The sequence below is a fragment of the Myripristis murdjan genome, chromosome 13 (genome assembly GCF_902150065.1).
Source record: "Myripristis murdjan chromosome 13, fMyrMur1.1, whole genome shotgun sequence".
Lineage (NCBI taxonomy): Eukaryota > Metazoa > Chordata > Actinopteri > Holocentriformes > Holocentridae > Myripristis > Myripristis murdjan.
In genome coordinates, this window is record NC_043992.1 from 33,704,841 (window position 1) to 33,726,516 (window position 21,676).

The 21,676-nt window shown below is 42.4% G+C and overlaps 2 protein-coding genes and 1 long non-coding RNA gene across 8 annotated transcripts; 1 reads left to right on the forward strand and 2 right to left on the reverse strand.

The window, feature by feature from the left end:
* Window positions 1-1,944: 1,944 nt before the first annotated feature.
* Window positions 1,945-10,384, reverse strand: camkk1b (calcium/calmodulin-dependent protein kinase kinase 1, alpha b). 3 transcript variants are annotated; one of them, XM_030067452.1, is made up of 17 exons: window positions 9,905-10,379; window positions 9,097-9,393; window positions 8,923-8,970; window positions 8,785-8,838; window positions 8,631-8,682; window positions 8,399-8,532; window positions 8,056-8,092; window positions 7,933-7,954; window positions 7,680-7,768; window positions 7,013-7,212; window positions 6,793-6,846; window positions 6,628-6,701; window positions 5,844-5,931; window positions 5,571-5,699; window positions 4,805-4,908; window positions 2,918-2,971; window positions 1,945-2,516 (listed from the first exon to the last, which is right to left on the reverse strand). In XM_030067452.1, exons 2-17 carry the CDS (start codon window positions 9,346-9,348, stop codon window positions 2,435-2,437), a joined length of 1,473 nt encoding a protein of 490 aa, XP_029923312.1. In that variant the 5' UTR covers window positions 9,349-9,393; window positions 9,905-10,379; the 3' UTR covers window positions 1,945-2,434. The 3 variants fall into 3 exon arrangements, with proteins under 3 accessions (XP_029923312.1, XP_029923311.1, XP_029923313.1); XM_030067451.1 differs by having other exon boundaries at window positions 9,097-9,426; window positions 9,905-10,296; XM_030067453.1 differs by lacking the exon at window positions 2,918-2,971 and having other exon boundaries at window positions 9,097-9,426; window positions 9,905-10,384.
* Window positions 10,385-12,044: 1,660 nt separating this feature from the next.
* Window positions 12,045-16,300, forward strand: LOC115370438 (uncharacterized). Its single transcript, XR_003929250.1, has 4 exons — window positions 12,045-12,261; window positions 12,533-12,703; window positions 12,836-12,909; window positions 13,558-16,300. It is a non-coding gene; the product is annotated as an uncharacterized LOC115370438 (long non-coding RNA).
* Window positions 16,301-16,311: 11 nt separating this feature from the next.
* On the reverse strand, window positions 16,312-20,728 carry LOC115370435 (mitochondrial uncoupling protein 2-like). 4 transcript variants are annotated; one of them, XM_030067455.1, is made up of 8 exons: window positions 20,355-20,728; window positions 19,874-20,244; window positions 19,577-19,774; window positions 19,067-19,268; window positions 17,778-17,981; window positions 17,494-17,595; window positions 17,202-17,382; window positions 16,312-16,556 (listed from the first exon to the last, which is right to left on the reverse strand). In XM_030067455.1, the coding sequence occupies exons 3-8, from the start codon at window positions 19,700-19,702 to the stop codon at window positions 16,442-16,444; spliced, it is 930 nt and encodes a 309-aa protein (XP_029923315.1). In that variant the 5' UTR covers window positions 19,703-19,774; window positions 19,874-20,244; window positions 20,355-20,728; the 3' UTR covers window positions 16,312-16,441. The 4 variants fall into 4 exon arrangements, with proteins under 4 accessions (XP_029923315.1, XP_029923314.1, XP_029923316.1 ...); XM_030067454.1 differs by having other exon boundaries at window positions 20,351-20,728; XM_030067456.1 differs by having other exon boundaries at window positions 19,874-19,996; window positions 20,108-20,728.
* Between the last annotated feature and the right edge of the window lie 948 nt (window positions 20,729-21,676).

The following is a 21,676-nucleotide window of genomic DNA, read 5'->3' on the forward strand; positions in this document are numbered from 1 at the left end:
CCTCTTAGAGCCTGATCACTGAATTTTATACAAATCAGTCAGCGTGGTTCTCTCAAACATTCCTGACATTTGTGTTTTTTTATGGACCTAAAGCCTTTAATCAAATTGCTGCCTTCACCTGTATTTTCATTTGGTAGCTGGACTTTGTTTGGCTTGGCTCTTCACGTCTGTGCTGTTCTTCAAGTCTAAAAATTTTTTTTTTTTTTTTTTTTTCTCATCCTCCCTGTTTCCAACAAATTTATTTAACGTGATCTCACAGCCGGTGCTTCCCCTGTTGACTGAGTTGTGGTGTTTCATTGGTTATGTTCTGTTATGGCCAGGCGCAGTCTTCAGCATCACCAACGGTAATTATTCTGTGTTGTTAGTACAGTATTCATTATTTCTGTGTATGAGCACAGTTGTGGAGGATTTTCCCACATCTCACACAGTATAATTCTTTTTCCTACCAGCTCAAACTGCTCTCCTAAGTTACACATTTGGCAGCACATGATAATGAAATAAAAGGGGAATTGCAATATATCCACAGCTTATTTTCTATATTGAATACTTGTGCTGCTTTGCCTCTGACCTCCACTGATTCTGCTCCACCTACAGCTCTCACCTCCAGATAAACCTTCTGGCCCACTCTAAACCACATTCTGCTCTTAGTGGACTCGTGGCCCGACCCCAGCAGAGCGAGTGCTATAACTATATTGACAGCACAACCTGATAAACCGGAAATTTGTACCGATCAGGTCTCTTGATGGCCCCTAATGCTGTGATAGTGGCTGTTGAGCAGCGCTTGCATTCATTTCAACTGCCCAGCCTTTTTAAATTTTGCAGCATCATGCCTCCTCCTCCCCTTCACTGTTAAAACCTAAATCTATTTTTGCAGCACAATCAAAGGAGAGAGGAGAGCAGCGCTGAGACAGGCATGGAAAAACATATCCAAGCAGTGCACTGCTCTTTCCTGATGGGGATTTCAACAGAAAAACATAACATGAAAAACAGCACAAAACAGTAGATCCAAAGTACTCTTCGGTTTTAGATGAGAATACCTTCATCAATCTGATATTGATTTATTTTAACTAAAAAAAAAAACTTCATGGTTGCCTTCAGACCTTTATCTGGTACCTATTACCTTACCATAATTTATTGTTTGGATAGGAATTTTCCTGATTTCACGAGGAAGATGTGTAACTGTGGAAATGCTGTCCCAAAAATGAAAATTATAAATTCCAGAAGACAATTTCTGGCATAAAACAAGTAGTTTGAGGATATTGTGTCTAAATCACAGCATTTTTAGTCCAGACATAAAAGCACAGCAAAAATACAAAAAATGGTATCGGTAATGGTACACACACACACACACACACACACACACACACACACACACTGCAGATTTGGCGTGTCTTGCTCAAGGACACTTCAGCAGGGTGGATGCTCTCAACAGGGGCTTGAGATCAAGCTTTTTGACTGAAAGATGGTCTCCCTGTTGAAATCCCATTGCTGCCCCCTACTGTCTGGAGAGAGAAGTGCTTCAGTGCTGAAACGGGTCCTGAAACCAGGTCTCACAAAAAGATTTCATGCTGCAGTTTCACAAACTGCTTTCAGGCTGAGATCCTGCGTTCGGCCGCAGTGTCAGGCCGGGAAACAGCACACGGTGATGCTGGACACTGTATTTGCACATGAATACAGAAGTAAAATATTTAAGACGTTTTTAATTGCCATCAAGAGCAAAATGTGCTTGGTCATAGGCCTGTTGGAAAAACAGACGGGATGGTGCTGAATAGTGAGAGACAGTGAGGCGAGCCAAGGCTGGAACAAAGAGAGGTTCACACACGGACTGACACAAGGCTGCCATCTAGTGTCACACACTCAACACAACAAGTACACTACTGTATGTTTAGAAGAGCTGCAGTCACACAGAAAAAAAAAACAAAAAAAAAAACACTTATTTTACAGTCAAAGGCTGAAAGAACCGTTTTTATTATTTTCAACAACTGTATGAAAGAATGCAAAAATATGTTCTTTACAACAGTAAATATTTACATTTGAACAATCCGGTACCAGTGAAGCAAACCAAAGTCATGAAACAAGGTCAAAAACCGATATTTGAGGTTATCACAATCTATGTAACAAACCATACCATCTGCACATGAATTATGCATACATCAGTAAACAATGATGATACTGAAAAAATTCTGACATCTATCATCTCATTTGTAATAATCAAATATAATGAAAATGTGTATATTTCTAATTTTTTTTCTTCAGTACTTTGTGAAGTCAAATCTCTCACAGAATCATCACACCTGATCCTTCGCAGAAGTTGCAATGACAGCGAGCAATCGAGAAAGAAAAGCGGGAAAATCAGGGAAGAAAGAGAAACAAGCAAAGGTACAAAAGAGAGAAAATGCTGCACATTCTTTTCCTCTGGTAACTGCGGCTGGTTTTAATCGCCAGACTCGGCGAATGCGTCATCCTCATACAAGTCCTCCAACTCTCCTTCTCTGCTTCCCTCATTGCTGACTTTCCTGTGGGCGACAAACGCTCGATCATTTTGTTGAAGGTATGTGAGCTTGCAGATGAGGAGGTGGGGGGTTGGGGGACACTTCACTGAGGTTGCTGAATAAACTGTCACACACGTTATACACCACACAACATCGAGTCCTTTACACACCAGCCTCAAGAGGACGAACACAGGGAAGTCAAAAAAACAAACAAAAAAAAAACAAACAAAAAGCACCCAACAACCACGGTTGTCTTTTTATTTTGGGTGCAGTGAGCCGCTGAAGGCTTTGTGCTGTCTGTCCTGACCCCCTTCAATCCTCTTAAGGTTAATATCTGTGTGTGTGTGTGTGTGTGTGTGTGTGTGTTGAGCGGTGCTGTGTTTGAGACATATAAGCTTGGGTTATAAGTCCGCAGAAATGCCTACCTTAAGCAGGGGTGAAGATTAGGTGAAGTACACCCCGATAAGGCCCAGGAACCTCTGTAAGTAATAGCATATGCAAATAGATTGCAAAAAAAAAAAAAAAAACAAAACAAAAAAACATAGTGATCAGCACTTAACGTGTCAACCCTCTTCAGTGATGCAGGTCAGCGAGCAGCAGCATCCCTCCAGGTTTTGACAAAACTGGACCAGGTTTGGACATTTTGATTGACTGCAGTGCCCCCATCAGGCCACAATTAACATACCAGGACACAGAGCCAAAAAAGTGATTTTGTCCCTGTTTTGTCAAAATCACACCAGTGTTGCCTGAGATATCACCCCTGTTGATCTTCAAGTGTAGCACTCCCATCACGCTGCTTGGTTAGTGGTTTTTACAGGCCTGAGCACATTGTTAAGCTGCTTCATCCCTCCAAGATTTCAGCAAAAAAGCAAAAAAAAAAAAAAATTACAAATACAATAGGGCCCTCTTCCAGAGAGGCGAGGGCCCTAAAAAGACGACAAGAAGACAAATGCTCACAAACACTGTCTATACCAACCGAATACCTTTTGCAATCATATTTTTTGACAGGTTAAGACAAAGAAAACAATATATATTCAGTATCTGCAGGTATAAACATACAGTCCAGGCAGGCATAATCATTAGTAACATTTCATCATTAGCAACAACAGCAAATCAAGGTTAATTTTAGGATATTTTATCACAAGGGATGGAGATGGTAATGTCTTCAGAGAAAGGGTGAGAGTTCAATGTCCCTACTCAGATGGTCCAGATGGCCATTTTTTCACCTTTAATAGAGCCCTCATGGGCCTTGTTGTTGTTGTGTTTTTTAACCTTTTGAATCCTGTCGATCCCATCGGTGGGTTTGTTATTAAAAATGCCATTACACATGCTGCTTGAACAAGCTTTGTTCAAACCCACAGAATTTTACTTTAAACTCTAGTGGAGCTCCCAAGATTTCCAAAGATGCCAAATATATCCAGCTGAATCACAGAAAAATATCTAAACTGATGCACACACAACCTCTACATATTTTCTATTTGATGATGCAGCCATAAAACAACGGCATCTTGGGTTGGAACACTTCACCAGACGTAAATGTGGTGCAGCTTCAATGAAGCGCTGCAGCCAGCAGACACAGAATATGTGTGAGACAGTGTCCTACAATATTGGGAAAAAAGTGTTTTTCTAACTTTGAAGCTACTTAAGAAGAAATTTAAGGGAAATCTGAGTTCAAGGGGTTAAATGCCGGGGTGCATCATCAGCCCTCTGCCTTATCTCGGTGCATTTCACCCTGAGCTGTGGTGCATGAGCTATCACCTGAGATATTAACAATGACTGCAGTGCTGAAGTGTACATCATACAGCGTGGGTGACTGCGAGTTCAACAACTGTGTGTGGAGGAGGATAGCTGCAGCTCTCCATCTCCTCACATGGAGGTGTAATTAGTTGTGTCAGAGGCCCCCCGCAGACAAGCCGGGCTTGTTAATGGAAAACAAAAGCTGCACAGCCATTAGCCGTGCCGCAGGGGCCTCCATTTAGCTTATCAGCACAGGACAAATGCTTTTATCTGCTGGAGCGTGCTGCTAATTCAAGGTGTTTGGACCAAAACAAAACCAATGCCCCAACTTCAGTCAGTATTCAAAGATACCTGGCACAGATGTGATGTTAGATAAGACACGCAAGTGGTGCCCACTCTTATTCCATATACTTAATATTTGTGGGTCTCACAGCACTCATATACATATATATGTGGATACCTGACTCAGCCTATTTATAACCTGGAGTCTGCTGGCTGTTTTGTTTTGTTGGAGAACTAATCTCATCGCTGGCAGCTGGGCGGTGTGGAGAGGCCAGGATTTGCAGAGTACTTACGTAAGGAGACCTCCGGGGGCAGACATGGACCTTCCAGCTCGTCTGCCTTCACACTCGAAGGGATTACTGAAAGAGCGCTTCCTCAGCATCGACTTCACCAGGATCTGCAGCGGACAACACCGAGAGTTGGATGACTTACAAGTCGCCACATAAAAAAAACAAGAATTTCCTTCTTTACCATGTTTCCTAATCCTCCATACGACAACGTGCACCGTTTTAACAATAAATACCAAACGATATTCATAGTTTTCACTGATTTGACTTCATGAAAAACAAATTTGAAGAAGGCATTTTTTTTTTTTTGTTAGTGAACAGGCATCCAAACAAAATTCCAACCAACTGCCATTTTTGATCTTTGAGCAACTGTCGAAACCAACCACTTTTGAACTATCCCTCACCAGTTCCTTGTGACTTCAAAATATATTTTTTTTTGCAAATAATGTTATTCTTCCATATTCTGGGACTCTTTTTCCTACTTGATTGCTAATAGGTTAGTTAGATGAGTTAAAAGCTTTTTCTTCTCTGTGCAACTTGTACAATAAAGAAATGTATTATGGAGAGCCCACATACGTTTTCCTTATGTGACTCTGAGCATCTTAATACGATACCATAACACACTACCATAGAAGTTTGTACAGGAAAAAAAAGGTCCACCATGCGTCTGAACATTTCCAAAGCTACTGAGACATTTAAATTCAGAAGTTCAAACCAGAAGTCAGCTGAGGGCAGCTCTGACAAAGCTGAGGAGGAGAGGAGGCTGACTCACCACAGTGGAAAGGCTGGGGATGAGCTTGATGCTGTTCTGGACCTCCTCCTCGGTGACCTCCACCGCAGTGCAGTGCTCCTCCTCCAGCGGAAGAGGATTCGAGCCATTTTCGGTCACCCACCGATGGAGCTGTGACAACACGCGGAGTCATATATAAACCGCCTGGACCATGAAAAAATCTGCAAGATGGCACTGGCAGCAAGCTGAGTGGTGCGTGCATAATGCAACGTCTCTGAGCTTGATCAGAGGTAATTACTCGTCTCGTCCACACACCTTGATTTGAGGGAGGGTGATCCTTGTTTCAGGGTTTTTATCCAGCATCATAAGGATGAGCTCCTTCAATTCCTCACTTAAAACTGGCCTGTCAAAAAAAAAAAAAAAAAAGCACCAGCATAAATAATGAATGTAGCCAGCAGCTTTGCATGTTATTCTTAAAAAGTAATTACTGTACGCTTTTGAAGGCAAAGCTATCTAAATATATCTAACAAATTGATGATTTGATTTACCAAACGCCTACAAATGCCCTGCCTCTATGTTTATGTCTTCTTTGCTCATACAACAGAGCTAACCATTAGTTTACAGAGAAGACAACCTGCCATTGTTATATTAGTATGCCAAATGCTAATGAAACACCTGTTAAATTGCCACAGACTGTTGAATATAATCAGTTTCCTATCACCTACAATATTGTTAGAGTGTAATTAGAAGTGTTTCATCTCAAGCAAAGTCACTAAAGAGAAAATTCCAAGTTGTGAGTCACATGCTGTCCAAATATTATTGTACATGTGCAAAAATATGAAAAGAGCCTATATTATATAATCTCATAGCATATGAATGGACTATAGTCTTGGCTCACACCAATGTAAACATTATGTGAAGCACTTTGAGTTTTCTTTTGTGTAGGAAAAGTGCTGTACAAAACAAACGTGCCTTGCCAATTTTGTATGAGTGCCACTGATACAATATGGTGGCAATTAGCACCACTCACCCACTCACCCACAGAAATCGAGGCAGTATACAAATAGAGGTAACTAAACCTTTCCTCGTGTTTTCTTACGTTTCTGGAAACTCCACAGGCTTGTTCTTGATCTTGCTGTGCAGGGCAACGATAAATTCATCATAAAAAGGGCACTGGAATAGAACAATTAGGATAACAAAATGATTAAAAATGTTAACATCATGTATTTTCATTCAAAGTGCAATCCGATGAGCGGTGGCTTACCGTCCCGATGACAAAACAGTATAGTGTGATTCCCATCGCCCACACGTCTAACGCCTGGTAAACACACACACACAGCCATTACTTGGATTGTGTCACTACTGAGAAACTATAATAATAGGTAGCTAGACATACTTTCCTGATGCATCACTGCCAAAACATCATCAGTAATTCTTAAACAAACAGTTCATTCACAGCCACACGACAGAGGCAGTGTGCTCACCTTGCCGCTGAAGCTCTGCTCGTGCTCGGTTATCATCTCCGGGGCCATGAAGGCCGGCGTCCCGGCCGTGCCGGACAGGAGCGCGTCACTGCCCTCAAACTTGTTGCTGACACCAAAATCTGCAATCTTCACATGGCCGTCCTCCCCCAGCAGCAGGTTGGAGGGCTTGATGTCCCTGTGGATGATCTTCTGGTAGTGCACTAGTAGAAGAAAGTGTATTGATTTACTATCAGCAGCTAATGATCAAGATAGATTATTTATGTAAAAACAGTAAGGTGGCTGTGCTTTACAATCACACTGAAACACCTCAGAGGCACTGTTAAACATTAAAAATGATAATTTAATAAATATAACTGTTCGTTGCTTTAGTATTAAATGACAATAATTAAATTAAATTAACACTCTGCTATTCATTACAGTTCTTAACCAGCAGCTACACAAAGTGGTTGCTATATTATAAGTGCTGTTACGTTTGTTGATTTGCAACCAGTGCGTTAGTGATTAAATCAACCAGTCTATGCAAACGAGTTTATCAAGCTTTATGCAAACCAGCCATGAATAACTGAGCAGCATAATTACCTGTTTTATTGTTTTATAAATGAACAAATGTGTTGAGTTAATCGACCAAAATAGAAAACGCATTATAAGTAATTGTGCATCAACTCACGGTATTCTATTCCCAGGACAACATCTCTGAAGTAGAATCGAGCCTGCTCCTCGGTGAAGGGGTTGTCTGTGGGAACCTCCATCACGGGGCTGACGGACACGTGACACAGAATGTGTGAACACAGCAGTCGCATCCCACAGGGCCATTAACCAGCCAATGCAATAGAAAAGCATGTAAGTCATGCGTTCAGTCAAATATCCCATATAGCACAAGTTGGGAATTTGACAGAACACATGAATGCACAAAAACATACCCTTTCGTCATCAGCTCGAAAGCTAGAGGATAAATAATGACAATTTAATGACCCCTCCAGTTTGTTTCAACACGTAATGAACCAGAGCCAAATCAATAAGAAAGTGATGAATGGATTCCCTACCCATGTGGAGACCGTCTCCCGCGGGATCATCCAGCACCTGCAAGATAAATGAACTTAGTCGTCTCATAGTTTATGGCTGCAGCTCTATAAAAGGCTTTTGATAAACAACATGACAAATGCATGGATTCCTGTGCTTTGTAATCATTTGTTTATTGTATTGCATGAGGTTTGTGGGGGTATGTGAGGCTTTTGGGGTTTGCTGCGTTTGTGCTTATTATTTTTCCCTGTTAAATGCACTGCAATGAATTTTACCCTCAGAATCAGTTGAATTTATTTCATCTCTTATCACCAAAGGTCATTCCCCTGTAATAGCTAATATTCCCTGAAAGGTGCAGATGCCAACCTCAACAAGTTTTACAACATTATGATGATCCAGTTTCTTCAGGATGGCAATCTCCTGGTACACCTTGTCCAGTGGGCCCATGGGTTTAGGAATCAAATCCCGCTGTGGCTTTTGTTTTTGAGGCGGCGGGCGGCCTGGATTGGCACACACACACACAAAATATCCCCGCCATCAACAACCATGGCGATTAACCATTGGAAAATTATAATCACAAAAGGAAAGTTTAACTCACGCAAAAATCCACACTGCCTCACCAGCCTCTTCTTTGAAACGACTTTCATGGCCTAAATAAATGAAACGAGACACCGTGAACGACCGTGATGGCAAAGTGACACACACACACACATGCTTGGACTCTCAATGTACAATGCTGATATACAACTTACATAGAATTGTTCAGAGTCTTCATTGTATGCTAATTTTACCACTCCATATGAACCCTAGGGTGCAAAAAGAGCAAAGGTTAGCAGCATTATTAAATGAAATCTGATCGCCTCTATTTTAAAGATACACTGACTTCTCACCTTCCCGATCTCATCCTGTAACTTATACTGATTGAGCAGAACACAGTCCTATGGAAAGGTAAAGGCAAAATTCGGTCATTGTCGTACATAACTCCATTTGCAGGAGCTGAAAAGGCTAGTTATAGTTGAGTTATTAGTTAGAGTCGACAGTCCATTGCTGTGCATGATCCTCACCTCAGCGTCTGTGATGGACACACGCTTGGTCTCTATGGTGGGCTGCCGGGCCACGCGGGTCCCTCGCTCCTGCAGTGACAGCTTCCTGTCTGAGAGGCGTGCCCGGTGAGGCGTGGTCCGCGGAGGGCCCCCCCTGTGGCCGTTGGGTGGGGTCGCCCGGTTGGCAGCGACGTTCATGGCTGACACCAAGTCGGCCAGCTCGGTGTGGCCCTCTGAGTCCGGCTCCGCCCTGCAGGCAGCGTCGGCGCTCATGGCATCAAGTTGCTGCTCACTCACAGCTGATGTCACCAGAGCCGGCTGGGTGAGAGCACCAGAGGACACATCAGGACACTGCAACGGCTCAAGCCCATCATCAGAGTTATAGGCAAAAAAAAAAAAAAAAGGGGGGCACAGAAAATGAGGAGCCTAAAGTAAAGCAGTGCACAGCATGCACCTCCTCGAGAACATGACACAGTGGAGCCTGAAATAAAATACAGGGAACAGAAAAGCCTCTTATGCAACAAGGTAGAAAGCCTGAACAAGCAAAGCGAATTTCCAATACATTCCTGAAAAGACTGTACCTGCACACATGAACAATTGACATCATTACAGTCTGTCAAAGTATAAACAGGCATTTGAAAGTCAAACTGGCATTCTGGAAAGTGATAAATCGGTCTACAGCATCCATAAATTAGCAATAGCCGCAAAAAAAAAAAAAAAAAAGCCTACTGGTCATTACAAATCTCCTTTAACCTACACTCTAAGACTCCAGTAAAATTCTGGGTAACCATGGCGAAGACAATTAATGTCAAACAATTTGCTTACTTACACATTTGTAGGATGTTGCGCTGACAGCTCTTGTGGTTAATCTGCATGCTGGCCTGCTGGTCTGGCGAGGGGGAAACGCCTCTGTGTCTTAGTCAGGGCAGGACAGGACTTTCACTGATGAGAAAGGGACTGTGGCAGCGCTTGTCTTAAGGATTAACTGGGGCTACTTATAGCTGAGGCAGAGTTATTCTGAGGGAGGCTAGCAGTGGTTATTTGTACAGTAGGATGTATTGATAAGCTCCGCCCCGGTCAAGGAAAACAGAGGACAGAGCTGGACGACAGGGGCCACGGCCCGGGTTACACCTGGATCACACTTCACTGACCAGACTGCTTCAGGATCAGCAGCACTGGACACACCATGATGGCTTATATTCACTGGACACATTATCATTTATGGCCTGGTGGAGTTCTGTAATTAATTTGTATGTGTAAATTCTGGAAAACCAAAGTCAGAAAGCCCCCATCTGCAGACAAACATTGCCTAACTGATAATAATATATGAAATAAGTAAATGGGAAGAATGTACAGAAATGCAGAGCTATACACTGGTGGTGTGTTCAGGGTGGCTTATATGTATTATGAAAAAGATAAATATTTACAATAACCAACAGAATAAAAAGCAAAAGGTATGAATACTGCCATCAGGTGTAAACAGGTGTAGCCTAATTAATATATGCTAATTACTTTTCCACAGTGAGTGGAGTTGTTTCCTGTCGCACCAGCACCACTGCATGACAGGGACTTGATCTTCGCAAGCCAAATTATAATACTATGCAAAATCAGCGTCACAGCAGCTCCACTAACCACACCGTGGGCGACGTTTATCTCCCCTAGGATGGTGAAGTCATGGTCTAATTAATTAGCCTGCGCTCTCTACAGCCCTTTCCTAATCTTAGCCATAACCAGTTTATACCTGACCCCAGCGGTAACCTGATGAGCCAAAATGACCACTTCAATGACCTCACCATCCTGGGTAAAGAAAAAAAGAAAGAAAGAAAGAAAGAAAGAAAGAAAGAAAGAAAGAAAGAAAGAAAGAAAGAAAGGCACACCGCAGACTTGGCGACATTAACCGAGTAGCAACATGCGACAGTCAAAGAGTAAATTGTGAAGCAAGAGAATAGAGTAGTGCTTACTTCCGGAAAACGCTTTTTTTTTTTTTTTTTTTTTTTTTTTGGCTTTTTCACTGGCACACTCGATTTATTAGGGGGACATTTATTCATTTCTATGTTACCAAAAGGTTTGTGCGTTGTTATGAATTGGTCAATGTGTTTAAACTGCGAAGTTGTCTGAACTGAGTGCTGGTTTATCGCCATGACGACCCTAACGTATCGTTACTACAGATTCGTCCAACCTTTTTTCACATTTGTTTATCAGTTAAGTCGCTAAAACAAACAATGGATCAAATTTAAATTTGTCTCTGTGAATAAGCGCTCACTTAATGCTAACGGGGATCATTTACTACAGGAAACACATCATCCATCTGTTTTCCTCCTTCTTCTTCGGCTATACATCTGCGCATGTGCGAGGTTAGACTGGTTTAATTGCGTGGTGCCTTCAATAACTCCACGTAAAATCGTAATTCTATTGGGAATGTAACTTGGTGGATTTACATACTTTTTTGTAGGCCAGGCCTACGTGTAGGTCTACAAAAATTCCATTACAGTAATGTGAGTAAATGTGATTGCCCCTCCACCCTTGATAGCACCTAGCCTATGTACAAGTTGTTATTTTGTTTAAGATGACACACTTTCTGCTGCAGTGGAGAAATTAAGAGTGGAAAATGAATTTTAATTACTTAATTGTTAATTTAAATACATTTAAATACAACCTTTGCAGGCCTGTTTATAGCCTCTAACCAAGAGGGTATTTTGTATCTATGTACAAACTTGTGGCAACTAGACGTTTGACAATGAAAATAGAAATATACAACAACACCATTGTCATACAATAACATAATGGTAAAATCCACATTTCACTATCAGCTGGTGACACAGGTTCAATTTTCTCTCGAAACATGCACCCTCATCCATATCATAGAAAATTATGTATTAAATTTGCCAATTTGTTGGGTTTCACTCGCGTCCAATTCGTAATTTAGACATTTCCGACTGCAAGAGAAGGCATCATGGAGGAAGATCCACTCCTACCTGCACGCACGGTGAGCCACTGCTGCAGAAACGGCGCAGCAGGATGGAGCCGGAATGAAATCATATGCAAAACTTTCCTGAGAGTGAAGAGGCCCCCCGGCAGAGGGCCATGGCTCTGTCCGCTCACTTTGGTGTTTTGAGGACCAGAGAATTGCGGGAGCTTCTAGAGGACGAGGACAAAATAAATCAGATTGTCACACTGAGTCAGAAGGTGAGCAGAAACCAAACACGCGCTTCTGGTACCCCAATATTTTATTGGCTAAGATTTTCATCACTGCTGACAAACATTGATGCTTTAAAATATATTCCTACGTGGTTTGCAGTGCAGATAAAAATGTGTTTTCTCACTTTTTCAAAGCTGGGAATTCACCAGTCTGTCAAGGAGCAAGTGTTCATTAAAGAAAAAGCATTCTAGAAAAGTTCATGTCTCTAGTCTGATCTTTTTAAACTCTGATCTGATCAAGTATCATGATAACTTTCAGTTTCAGGGACTAATGAGGGCTACGGAGAGCATGCTGGTTTCAAATCAGAGATTGGCAAAAGCCACTCTCTGTCAGAAACCTGCGTTTAGAGATGCCAAGCTGCTGCTCGCAGTGAAGTACAAGGAACTAGAAAACTTAGCAGCATCACCCAGGCCAAACAAGAACAACTCTGTGAGTTTTAAAGCCTCCTAAGTCTTTATCATTATTGTTTTTAAATTCAGGACAATTTCACGTTGCTTGCTTGCTTGTTAATTAATTCATTGATTTAGAGAAAATGCTGAAAATTGTGCTGTCATTTTGTAGCAGAAAAACGCATCATTCACAGTGCTCAGCAGTGTCTCCTGAAAAAGATCAAACATGCTGAAGAGGAGTGTGAGGTAAGGACTCACTCATTCTCTGAGATGGTATATCTACCTGAAATATGATTTAGTGGATAAACAGCGAAAATGAATAATCATTGGTCCTCATGTAGACAGCATAATGAAACCTAATGATCCAAAAGACAGGACAGTGGAGCCTGTCCTGCATGCATGCTACACACAGATGAATAAGTATTAACCACTGAGCTTCACTTAATATTTACATCAACAGTTTTGATTGTTTGTGTTTGTCATCTAATGAAGACATAAGTCATGTTACGTCGCTGTATCTTCTGTATATGAGGACTCAGTGTTCTCTTGTACACCACTTCTTTCTTGAAAATGAATCGGCTCTGCACACTAAGCCTGTGGTTTGACATCCAGAGTGAGGAGACACAGGGTTTTGCTGAGTATAAGAATGGGTAAATGTAGTGACAAAGTAATGTTAAGCACAATAAAACAACCGGAGGCCTCCAAACCTTTCTTATACCTCATACAAGCAATATTCTGTATATATCTAGATGCTCTCAAAACAAAAACTAAAACAGGTATATTTGACACTGTATCTAAAACCTGGCTTGTTTGTTTTGATTCAAAATGCCCCCACCCACAGAACTGACTTTGCTAAATTACACCCGTGAACTAATACAATGTTCCCAATAACAGATGCTGTTTCAGAGGTTTGTGGAGGGGAAAACACCACTGGCGGATTTCTTGGATTCCTTTCAAAAGTCACGGAAACTCCACCACACCAGGCTGGTCCTGGTGGCAAAAATACAGGAAATGATCCAGTCTGAGCAGAAACTACAAAGACCGACCGCGATTTGTCCCAACACTGAACATTTTGCTGCGGGCTGTCATGGTGAGGTACATAACACCTGCCATCCGTTCTGCAGCCTAACCACAGCTCTCGTTTTGCCCGCCTTCTGCCACTCTCACACCTGTGTTCCTGTCCAGTCTCCATTCCTGCTGCCCATTGGTGCCCAGCCTTTACAGCATGTACCGTTTTGTTTTGACAACGAAGAGCCTGTGTGTCCCAGACTGTATGGACAAGGCCCCAGATGGCAGGCAAGACCCGTCCGACTTCAGCCACTGAGGATCCAGCCCAGAGACGACCAACAGGCGCCACGCTGAAGCCTAAACCAGTCTCGGATTAACGTTTTTGAATTTCACTGAATCTTAATGTGCATTTGGGTAATGCAAACTACCTCTGAGATCAAGACTGGGATAAGATGCTCTCTGTACAACTGCACATTAAGCACAGAAAGATCAAGAGAGTGAATTTCTCCAGTTGAGAAAAGCCCCCGACTCAAAGTGCAACATGTTTTCTGACCGCTTTGCATCATGGTCTCGACTGAGGCTTGTGTTTGTGTACACACTGGTATCTCTTCTTCTGCTGCAATGAATTTCTCCCCAGTGTGATTGTTGAATGTTATTGCAGTTGAGTGTAGAAAGCCCTCACTCTTAAATTCTGACACTAAAATCCAACATTTGTTGTTTATGTTTAATGGGTGACACAACGTGAATCTGCTTGTGTATTAAGGCACTTACTCTAATAAATTTTTATTTGCTTAAAATTAGCCTGTCCCTACTTATGCACATCCAAAATTGAGGAGGCTCTGCAGCAGATGATTATTGTTGCTTAGTAACAAAGAACCCATGAACTCCCATTTGAAATCCCAAAAGAAAAGAGAGCATATGCCGCATTGATGAACCTCCATCTTTCTGTGGGTTAGGAAATCTTGAACTATAGATAGCACTGGCGTGGTTATTCACCGAGTGAACTTGAACTCCTCACCGACACTTGATATCTCTGATCATCTGTCTGCAGAGTCTCCTGCCAAGGTCAGTGGAGGACCATGAATGGCGCCCCCCCGATACTTTCCTTCTTTAAACTCAATTACACTTACTACAGTAACTCTTTTGATGGAGGGACGAAGGCAGTTTTGTCGCAGTATTGTCTTACTTAAACTGTGTCACCTGGTGCCTGTTCAGTACCCGTGTGTGCTCGCCTGACCACCCATAGGGTTAGCCAGAGTGCCATATGGCCCAATGAAGCTTGCCATACTAATTGCGCTGTGGAGAAAGCCCACTGGCACTACAGGAGATGATTAGCAAGGCGAGGCATGTTAAAAGGCTTTTGTTACACAATGGACTTCAGTTACATCTATGTCAGCAGCCTGCATTGTCCGAAGACACTCAAATTGGGCAATTTTCTTGTCTGTCAGCTAATCATTGCAATGCCTTTCAGCTCAGATCTTCACATTCTTTGATGGGGCACGAGGCCGCGGCTGTCCTGGTGGTGGTGATATAGAGGCCGTGTTTTGAAAAAATGACCTCTATGCACAATATTCAGCTTTCAAAAGGCTCCTATAGTATCAAAATTAATATCAAAAAGCCAAAATGAAGCCACCCAGTTACTTAAAAGTCAAGTCTCAATGTGCTATTGAACTACTATGTTGTACTTTGGTGTTCTTCTACACACACACACATTAGGCCATACTCGTACAGTAAGCACAGAAGTAATAAAAATCAGCAATACAAAGCCTTTTATCAGCGGTATGTGTTAAAATAGGTCATCTCACAAGTAGGCATGTGAAGCTATTGCTCCCCTGTATGGCCACATGTAAAGGGGATTACAGAGTATCTGTGACAGCAGCCGGTGGTATAGCAGGTATGGAGTAACATGTAGAGCAGTTCAATTATGTAAGAATGAGGGATGATGTCAGCTGACCCACTTATTTTGAATGAATGTCCCTTAAAACACACCCAGCTTTAGAGGAAAGCTATTGAAGGATGCACTGGATTTATTCAGTTCATAGTTCATTTCATTTACGGAGTACACCTGGCCAGTGTGGTTTCAGTGTGCTGCTTCAAATCAATGATGAAAGATGAATGAACTCCCTGGTGTGAAAATTAATATCTATTATAAATATCTACATATTAAATTATGTAACATTCTTATATTGCACAAATATAAAGGTACTAGCTTAGTAATAAAACTAATCTCCATCCCAAACCTGACAATTTTTCTAGTAGTGCAAATCACACCTGTTGAGTACTGAGGAAAAGACTGTGCTGTTTGCATTATGGTCTTAATTAGAAAATCGTCACCCGACAAATGAAACATAACATCAATCGATACAAATAAAGCTTGCATGATCAGACAGACAGTAAACACATAGCACCTGAAACTGACCACAGAACAAACTCTGTTTCCTCTACTAAGCCAGTTTTTACTTTGTAAACTAATCTGCCTTCGGGCGATGTAGAAAATAAGTGTTCCAGTATGTGGCAACACTCAGCAAAAGTCACTTGTGCAACATGAATAATTCCTGCTACATCTCTTTTTTTTTTTTTTTTTTTTTTTTTTTTTTTGGAGCAAGGCCTCTTGTGGTTTAATCCCTGAGGGAAGGACAAGATCCAGAGCCACAGTCATTTTCAGATCGTCCCTCTTAAGGATGAATGTTTGCTGTTGTTGTACCGTATGTGCAGTTAAAGCTCAGTACATCCATGACAACATGCTGGTGCCAGCCCACAGAGATGGGAGTCAGAAGGGAGACTCCCAGGACTGCTGCATCCTCATCAAGCCTCTCTTGATCTGCTCATAGCTCACAAACATCACTATGTTCCAGGAGCCCAGACGAAGGTATGAAGGAATGAATCTGAAGGAGCAGGAAATGGAAAAGAGTCAGATGAATCAACAATCAATCTTATTTCTTACAAGTATGTATTTGTTTTTAAAATATAACAAAGTTCCTTCACTTTTTGCTTTGCCCAAAATGTTTTATTGAAGATCCTGTTTCCTGTCCAGTCCTGGTGGAGGCAGGACTTAGCCGCAACCCATCAGGCTGCACCTGCAGCAGTAAGAGGCCTGCATCAGGCCCTGCTCACTCTCTCCCTTTGTTTGCTGCTTTATGTTGATCTGCATCTCTCTGCCTATCTCCTCAAGTTCACTGTACATTGGATTATTGATATTTGTTATAGTTGTAGGTGTCTCTTTGTTTAGTGGTAAATGAGTTCTTTGATTTGGCTAAGATTTATTGAGAGTTCCCTTGTTTACTGAATATTATTTTTATTTGTCTTTAAGATATTCTGTCATCTGTAACAGCCCACTATCTAAGTGGAAAAGTGGAAACAGTCAGAAAGAGAATAAACTGTCTTTCCTCCGGTCCTCATGCTTTAACTGGTGTGCCAATACACAGGCTATGTGAATAACCCAGCTACCATAAAATCAGTTTTCTTCAGTTAATTTGATGATCTTTTCCACTGGGGATTCTAACTGCTTGCTTGATAATTAGTGTGCGTACCCCTTATAGAAGGCTGTGGGTCCCTCTTTCATTAGCATGGTAAAGGCGCAGTTACAGCCGCTGCTGTACTGCCCGGGCACTGAGTTCATGAACCGAGTCTTCACCACGTCCACTGGAGACGCGACAATGGTGGTGCAGAACCCTGCTGCAAAGGCCGCAGTGAAGTGACAGGGCATATTATCTGTTGAACGACAAAACGTCTCCATCAGGTATGAGGGAGTCGCCATGAGGTGATAGAAAACACTGACAATGCACAGGACTTTCTGCTGAGAAGAGGACTGTTACAACTTGCCTGTCATTAGATTGTACTTGAGGATGAGCTCTTTAATTACGTCATAGGTCACCAACTCTGAGCAGTTCACTATGGAGTTACGAGTTATATTTGGCAGACAACCTGAAAGGACAAAACATAATGAATCTGCATTATAATTAATTCCCCCATAAAATTCACAAAACAGGTGGGAAGGTTTTTTAATTTCTAAAAACTAGCCTCAGTGGAGGTTAAGTTACGCCCAAAACAAGTAATGACTCAGTGAACAATTAAATGACTCCACCTTGCTCCGCGGTATAACTTACCTTTCCAGAGCCCTTTAATGCCCTCATCCCTGGCGATGGTCCTGTAGGCATCAATGGTACTACTGTATCTCTGGGCAGACCCCACCTCAGGATTTCGGACCTGAGCCTGGAACCTCACTTTCACCACATCTGTGGGCTGAGCAAACGCCACTGCCATCGCCCCCGTGGTGCAGCCGGCCATCAGCCGACTCCCGATCCCAGCATCTGAAACAGAAAAGATGTTGTAAACGGTAACATCTAAAGTGCTTTTCTAATGTTCTGACCACTCCAAGTGCTTCACAATGTATGAAATGGAATAAAACTGGATATTTTCCAACTTTTAGAGCTTATTTTTTTACAGTCAAATGCTGTCTGCTGAACAAAAAAGCATATCTGGATATGCAATGTGCTGCCAGTAAAACCGTCAGGCAAATCAAAAGCAACTTGCAAAAAGGAATCTACACCCACTGTGGCAGGATCACACTCACGTACCGTAATTACTGTGATCCTGCGAGCTTTAGCTACAACACTATAAATTTAGGAGAGGGTGCAGTTGCTCTTCAGCTTTCAAACAGACTGGTTTTACTAGCTAACACGAGACAAACAACAGATGTGGTCAGCAAACTGCACAGGCAGAGTTCCATCTATAAAATACAGGTTTGTGCTGCTGTTGTCGGGATGATCGAGCCGGATGATTGAGAGGGTGGCGGCTCCAGCCTATGGCACAAACACAGTACCTACCTTCATAAACAAGGAATTCACCTCTTCCCTACATCCTGGAGGTATTTTGCGGGGAAAAAAGTGCAGGATACAGCTTTTGGTATGCTGAGCAAGTCTACATCTGCTGTTTCTAGGTCACATCAATATGATATGGGTTTCATACCTTCCCCTCACAGCCTCTGTTGTGCTGACACATGGAATAAACTTTTCAGCCAATTGGGGGCAATGTTTGTGCTGTCTTACAATCTGTGGACACACCACATAGGAGCACAACGATTTGAAGGAACCATGTTGCGGTGTTAATTTTAAAGCTTACTTTTCATTTTTATTGAATATGTTTTAAGGTCTAATCCACTTCAAAGATGAAAGCACTTCAATAAAAGACATAAGACACAAAAAAAGACCAAATATATGGGCCTAATTACACTATAATTTCACATTCAGCAGAAACAGCCCATGTCATCAGTTTACACCATGAATCTAGATTGTAAACAGTGATATGGGGCTTTGAATAAACCCGAACATGAATCAGTCTCACAACTGTTTCATCAAGCTGGCCACTGAGTGCAGGTAAACATTGTGAGGCATACTTTCTGATTCCCTGGTGTAGAGCTGCTTCATCGAGTCGTACAGGCCAATGCGGACTGAGGCAAAGCTCATCTGTCTCTGGAGCCCTGCCACCAGTCCATTGTACAGGCTCCGTGGTCCCTCTGTCTTCACCATGGTCTTGATGGTGCCAAACACACCCTTATACTTCAGCTTCTGGCCCTCCACCTTCGATTCACCCTGGATCTAGAGTAAACATAAGTGAACGGCATCGTGTGGTAAGGTATATTTAACAGGCAAACAAAAGCCATTCAGTGAAGCACAAATCCACTTCTATTTACTCAGCCTTTCAGACAAAAACACTTCATAATGAACTTGTATCAAAAGTCATGCAAGGAGTTTACAGGGTAGGGTCTCTTTAAAGTGGAAAAAAATGCTCATTTGGTGGAGCCCACTATCTCATGCACAGCTGTAAAAGGTGCTTTAGGCCACCTCCTCTGCAGGATTACAGCCTGTTGGAAACCCAGGCACCAAGGACTGCTGTGTATCCTCACCTGGAGTCTGACTTTGGCCGTATCCAGGGGGAAAGTGACCAGGTCTGCCACACAGGCGGCTGTTCCGGCTCCGAAAAACTTGACAGCGGCCGTGGGAGCCAAATCTGTGGTCCTCACTGCGACCATGGCGAGTCCAGCGCAGAGGGTCAGCAAATCAAGGCCGGACGGACTCAAGCGCACCAGGCGAGTTCAACTCCACTGCTGCCCGTTAACAGGAATGAGGCGTTAGGAAGCCTATGAGCCTCGTTAGATCAGGGATTACGCAGATATTTATTGATATAAGATAATTGTACATACCCGAGATGGGGCAGTGGGCTTGGGAGTCACACTCAAGTTTCAGGTAGTGGATAACGTGCCTTGTTAACGCATAATCCCTTTGTTTCCCCCTTTGCCATAAATAACCTCCAAACCAGCATGCCACTGTAAAGTATAATCTATGAATTTACAACTTGACAGTCAAGATGAAAACAGGCTCCAAACAAAACAAACAAACAAACAAAAAAATCTCACATCTCAAAGTTATCACTGCACCTGTCCCAGCTCTTTCCAGTCGTCTGTCCTGTGAGTAAATGAGTCTTTATACAACCGGCTGCCCCACATTGCCGCGATACCAGACCGACCAAAAACAGCTCGTCGAGGCGTGTCGTCATCAAGTGCGGGCTGGTCCACTAATTTGAAATGCAGTTAAACATTTACTGCACTTAAAATACAAGTGATAAACGCGGTGACATATTCTAACAGGTTACACCCCCCCTGCTGTAAATATTTGCTCACCCACAGGTTTTTCATGTAGTGTCTCCAGCCGGGGAAACGAACACAACGCGTGGAAGAAGAGGGAATGAAAACATAATCAAAAAAGATACCGGGAGGCTTCCCCATGAATATGCCCCCAGGTAGACTGTGGCTGTTTATGGAAATTACCGCAGACGATTTTGTGTGTCAGTTCAGCAGGTCAGGGCGGAGAGATCGGTGATGATGACAGGTGAGAAACATCCCAACCAGCGGTGACATCCTGCATAATGAGTGAAATGTATCAACTGCCAGGAGGCTACAAGTCTAATGTAAAAAAACTAACAAAATATCAAGTTCTTTCCTTAGCAGGGCTGACGGTCCTGTACCGGGAACGGCGCCCAGACACACACACAATCATCCTGGGTGCAAAACTGTGCCTTGATGACAGATTTGTTGCTTTGCTCTGAATTGTGTAATCTGAACCATCCAAGATCACGGAAATAACAGATAAATCACAAGGTGCACTGGGTTCTCAAATTTAAGACAATAAGCTGAACGGACTACAGATGTAATGCAGATCCAGTGTCTTTTACTCCACTATAGATTACTGAATGCATGCCTTAAAATGTGATTTCTAATACCATTCCATGAGATTATTTAAGCAATTTAAGCAAATACTTTGGATTACATTGAAAAGATTTGCGCCTTTATGTGGTTCACTGTGAATGTAGTTAACACTTGCTTTTGGGAATTCTACTGTCTTCAGAGGAAGAAGTTATGCAAGTAAACAAAACACAAATGTGGTATGTTTTGTCCCGCAGCTGGCACTGTTTAAAGGAAATGACAGCCACCAGAGAACAAAGCCTTCGGTCTTCCTTTACCCTCTCTAACGCTTTTCTAGCCACTTGTTATAGGAGCAGCGCAGTTCCTTTAAAGAATACGGCGGTGCGTAATGGATGTGCGTAAACTGTGTGGTTGAGCGATTGAGAGAGAAAGCGACGAAAAGTGATGGGCAATGAGCGGTGAACAGTTAATATGGTGTCTGCAGTGGTTGGTTTGAGGAGGGATGTCAGCCCCCTTTTTTTAATGCAAAGTGACCATAGGCATCCCCCTTTGTTATCAAACAAACAGACAAATCACCTGCTGTGACCTGCATGCCTCACGAGAATTTTAGAACAAATAAAACAGTAATAAATAAATGAATCCCTTTAAATAATCTATTTTTAAAGACAACAACTGTATTCAGAATACCACCAACTTAAACTTTAACTGTGATGGAACACAGTAACTCATGTTTTGTGTTTTGTTACTTGTCCCGTTACTCCCCAACCCTGTGCATGCAGCATATCCCTTACAGAGGTAAGTGAC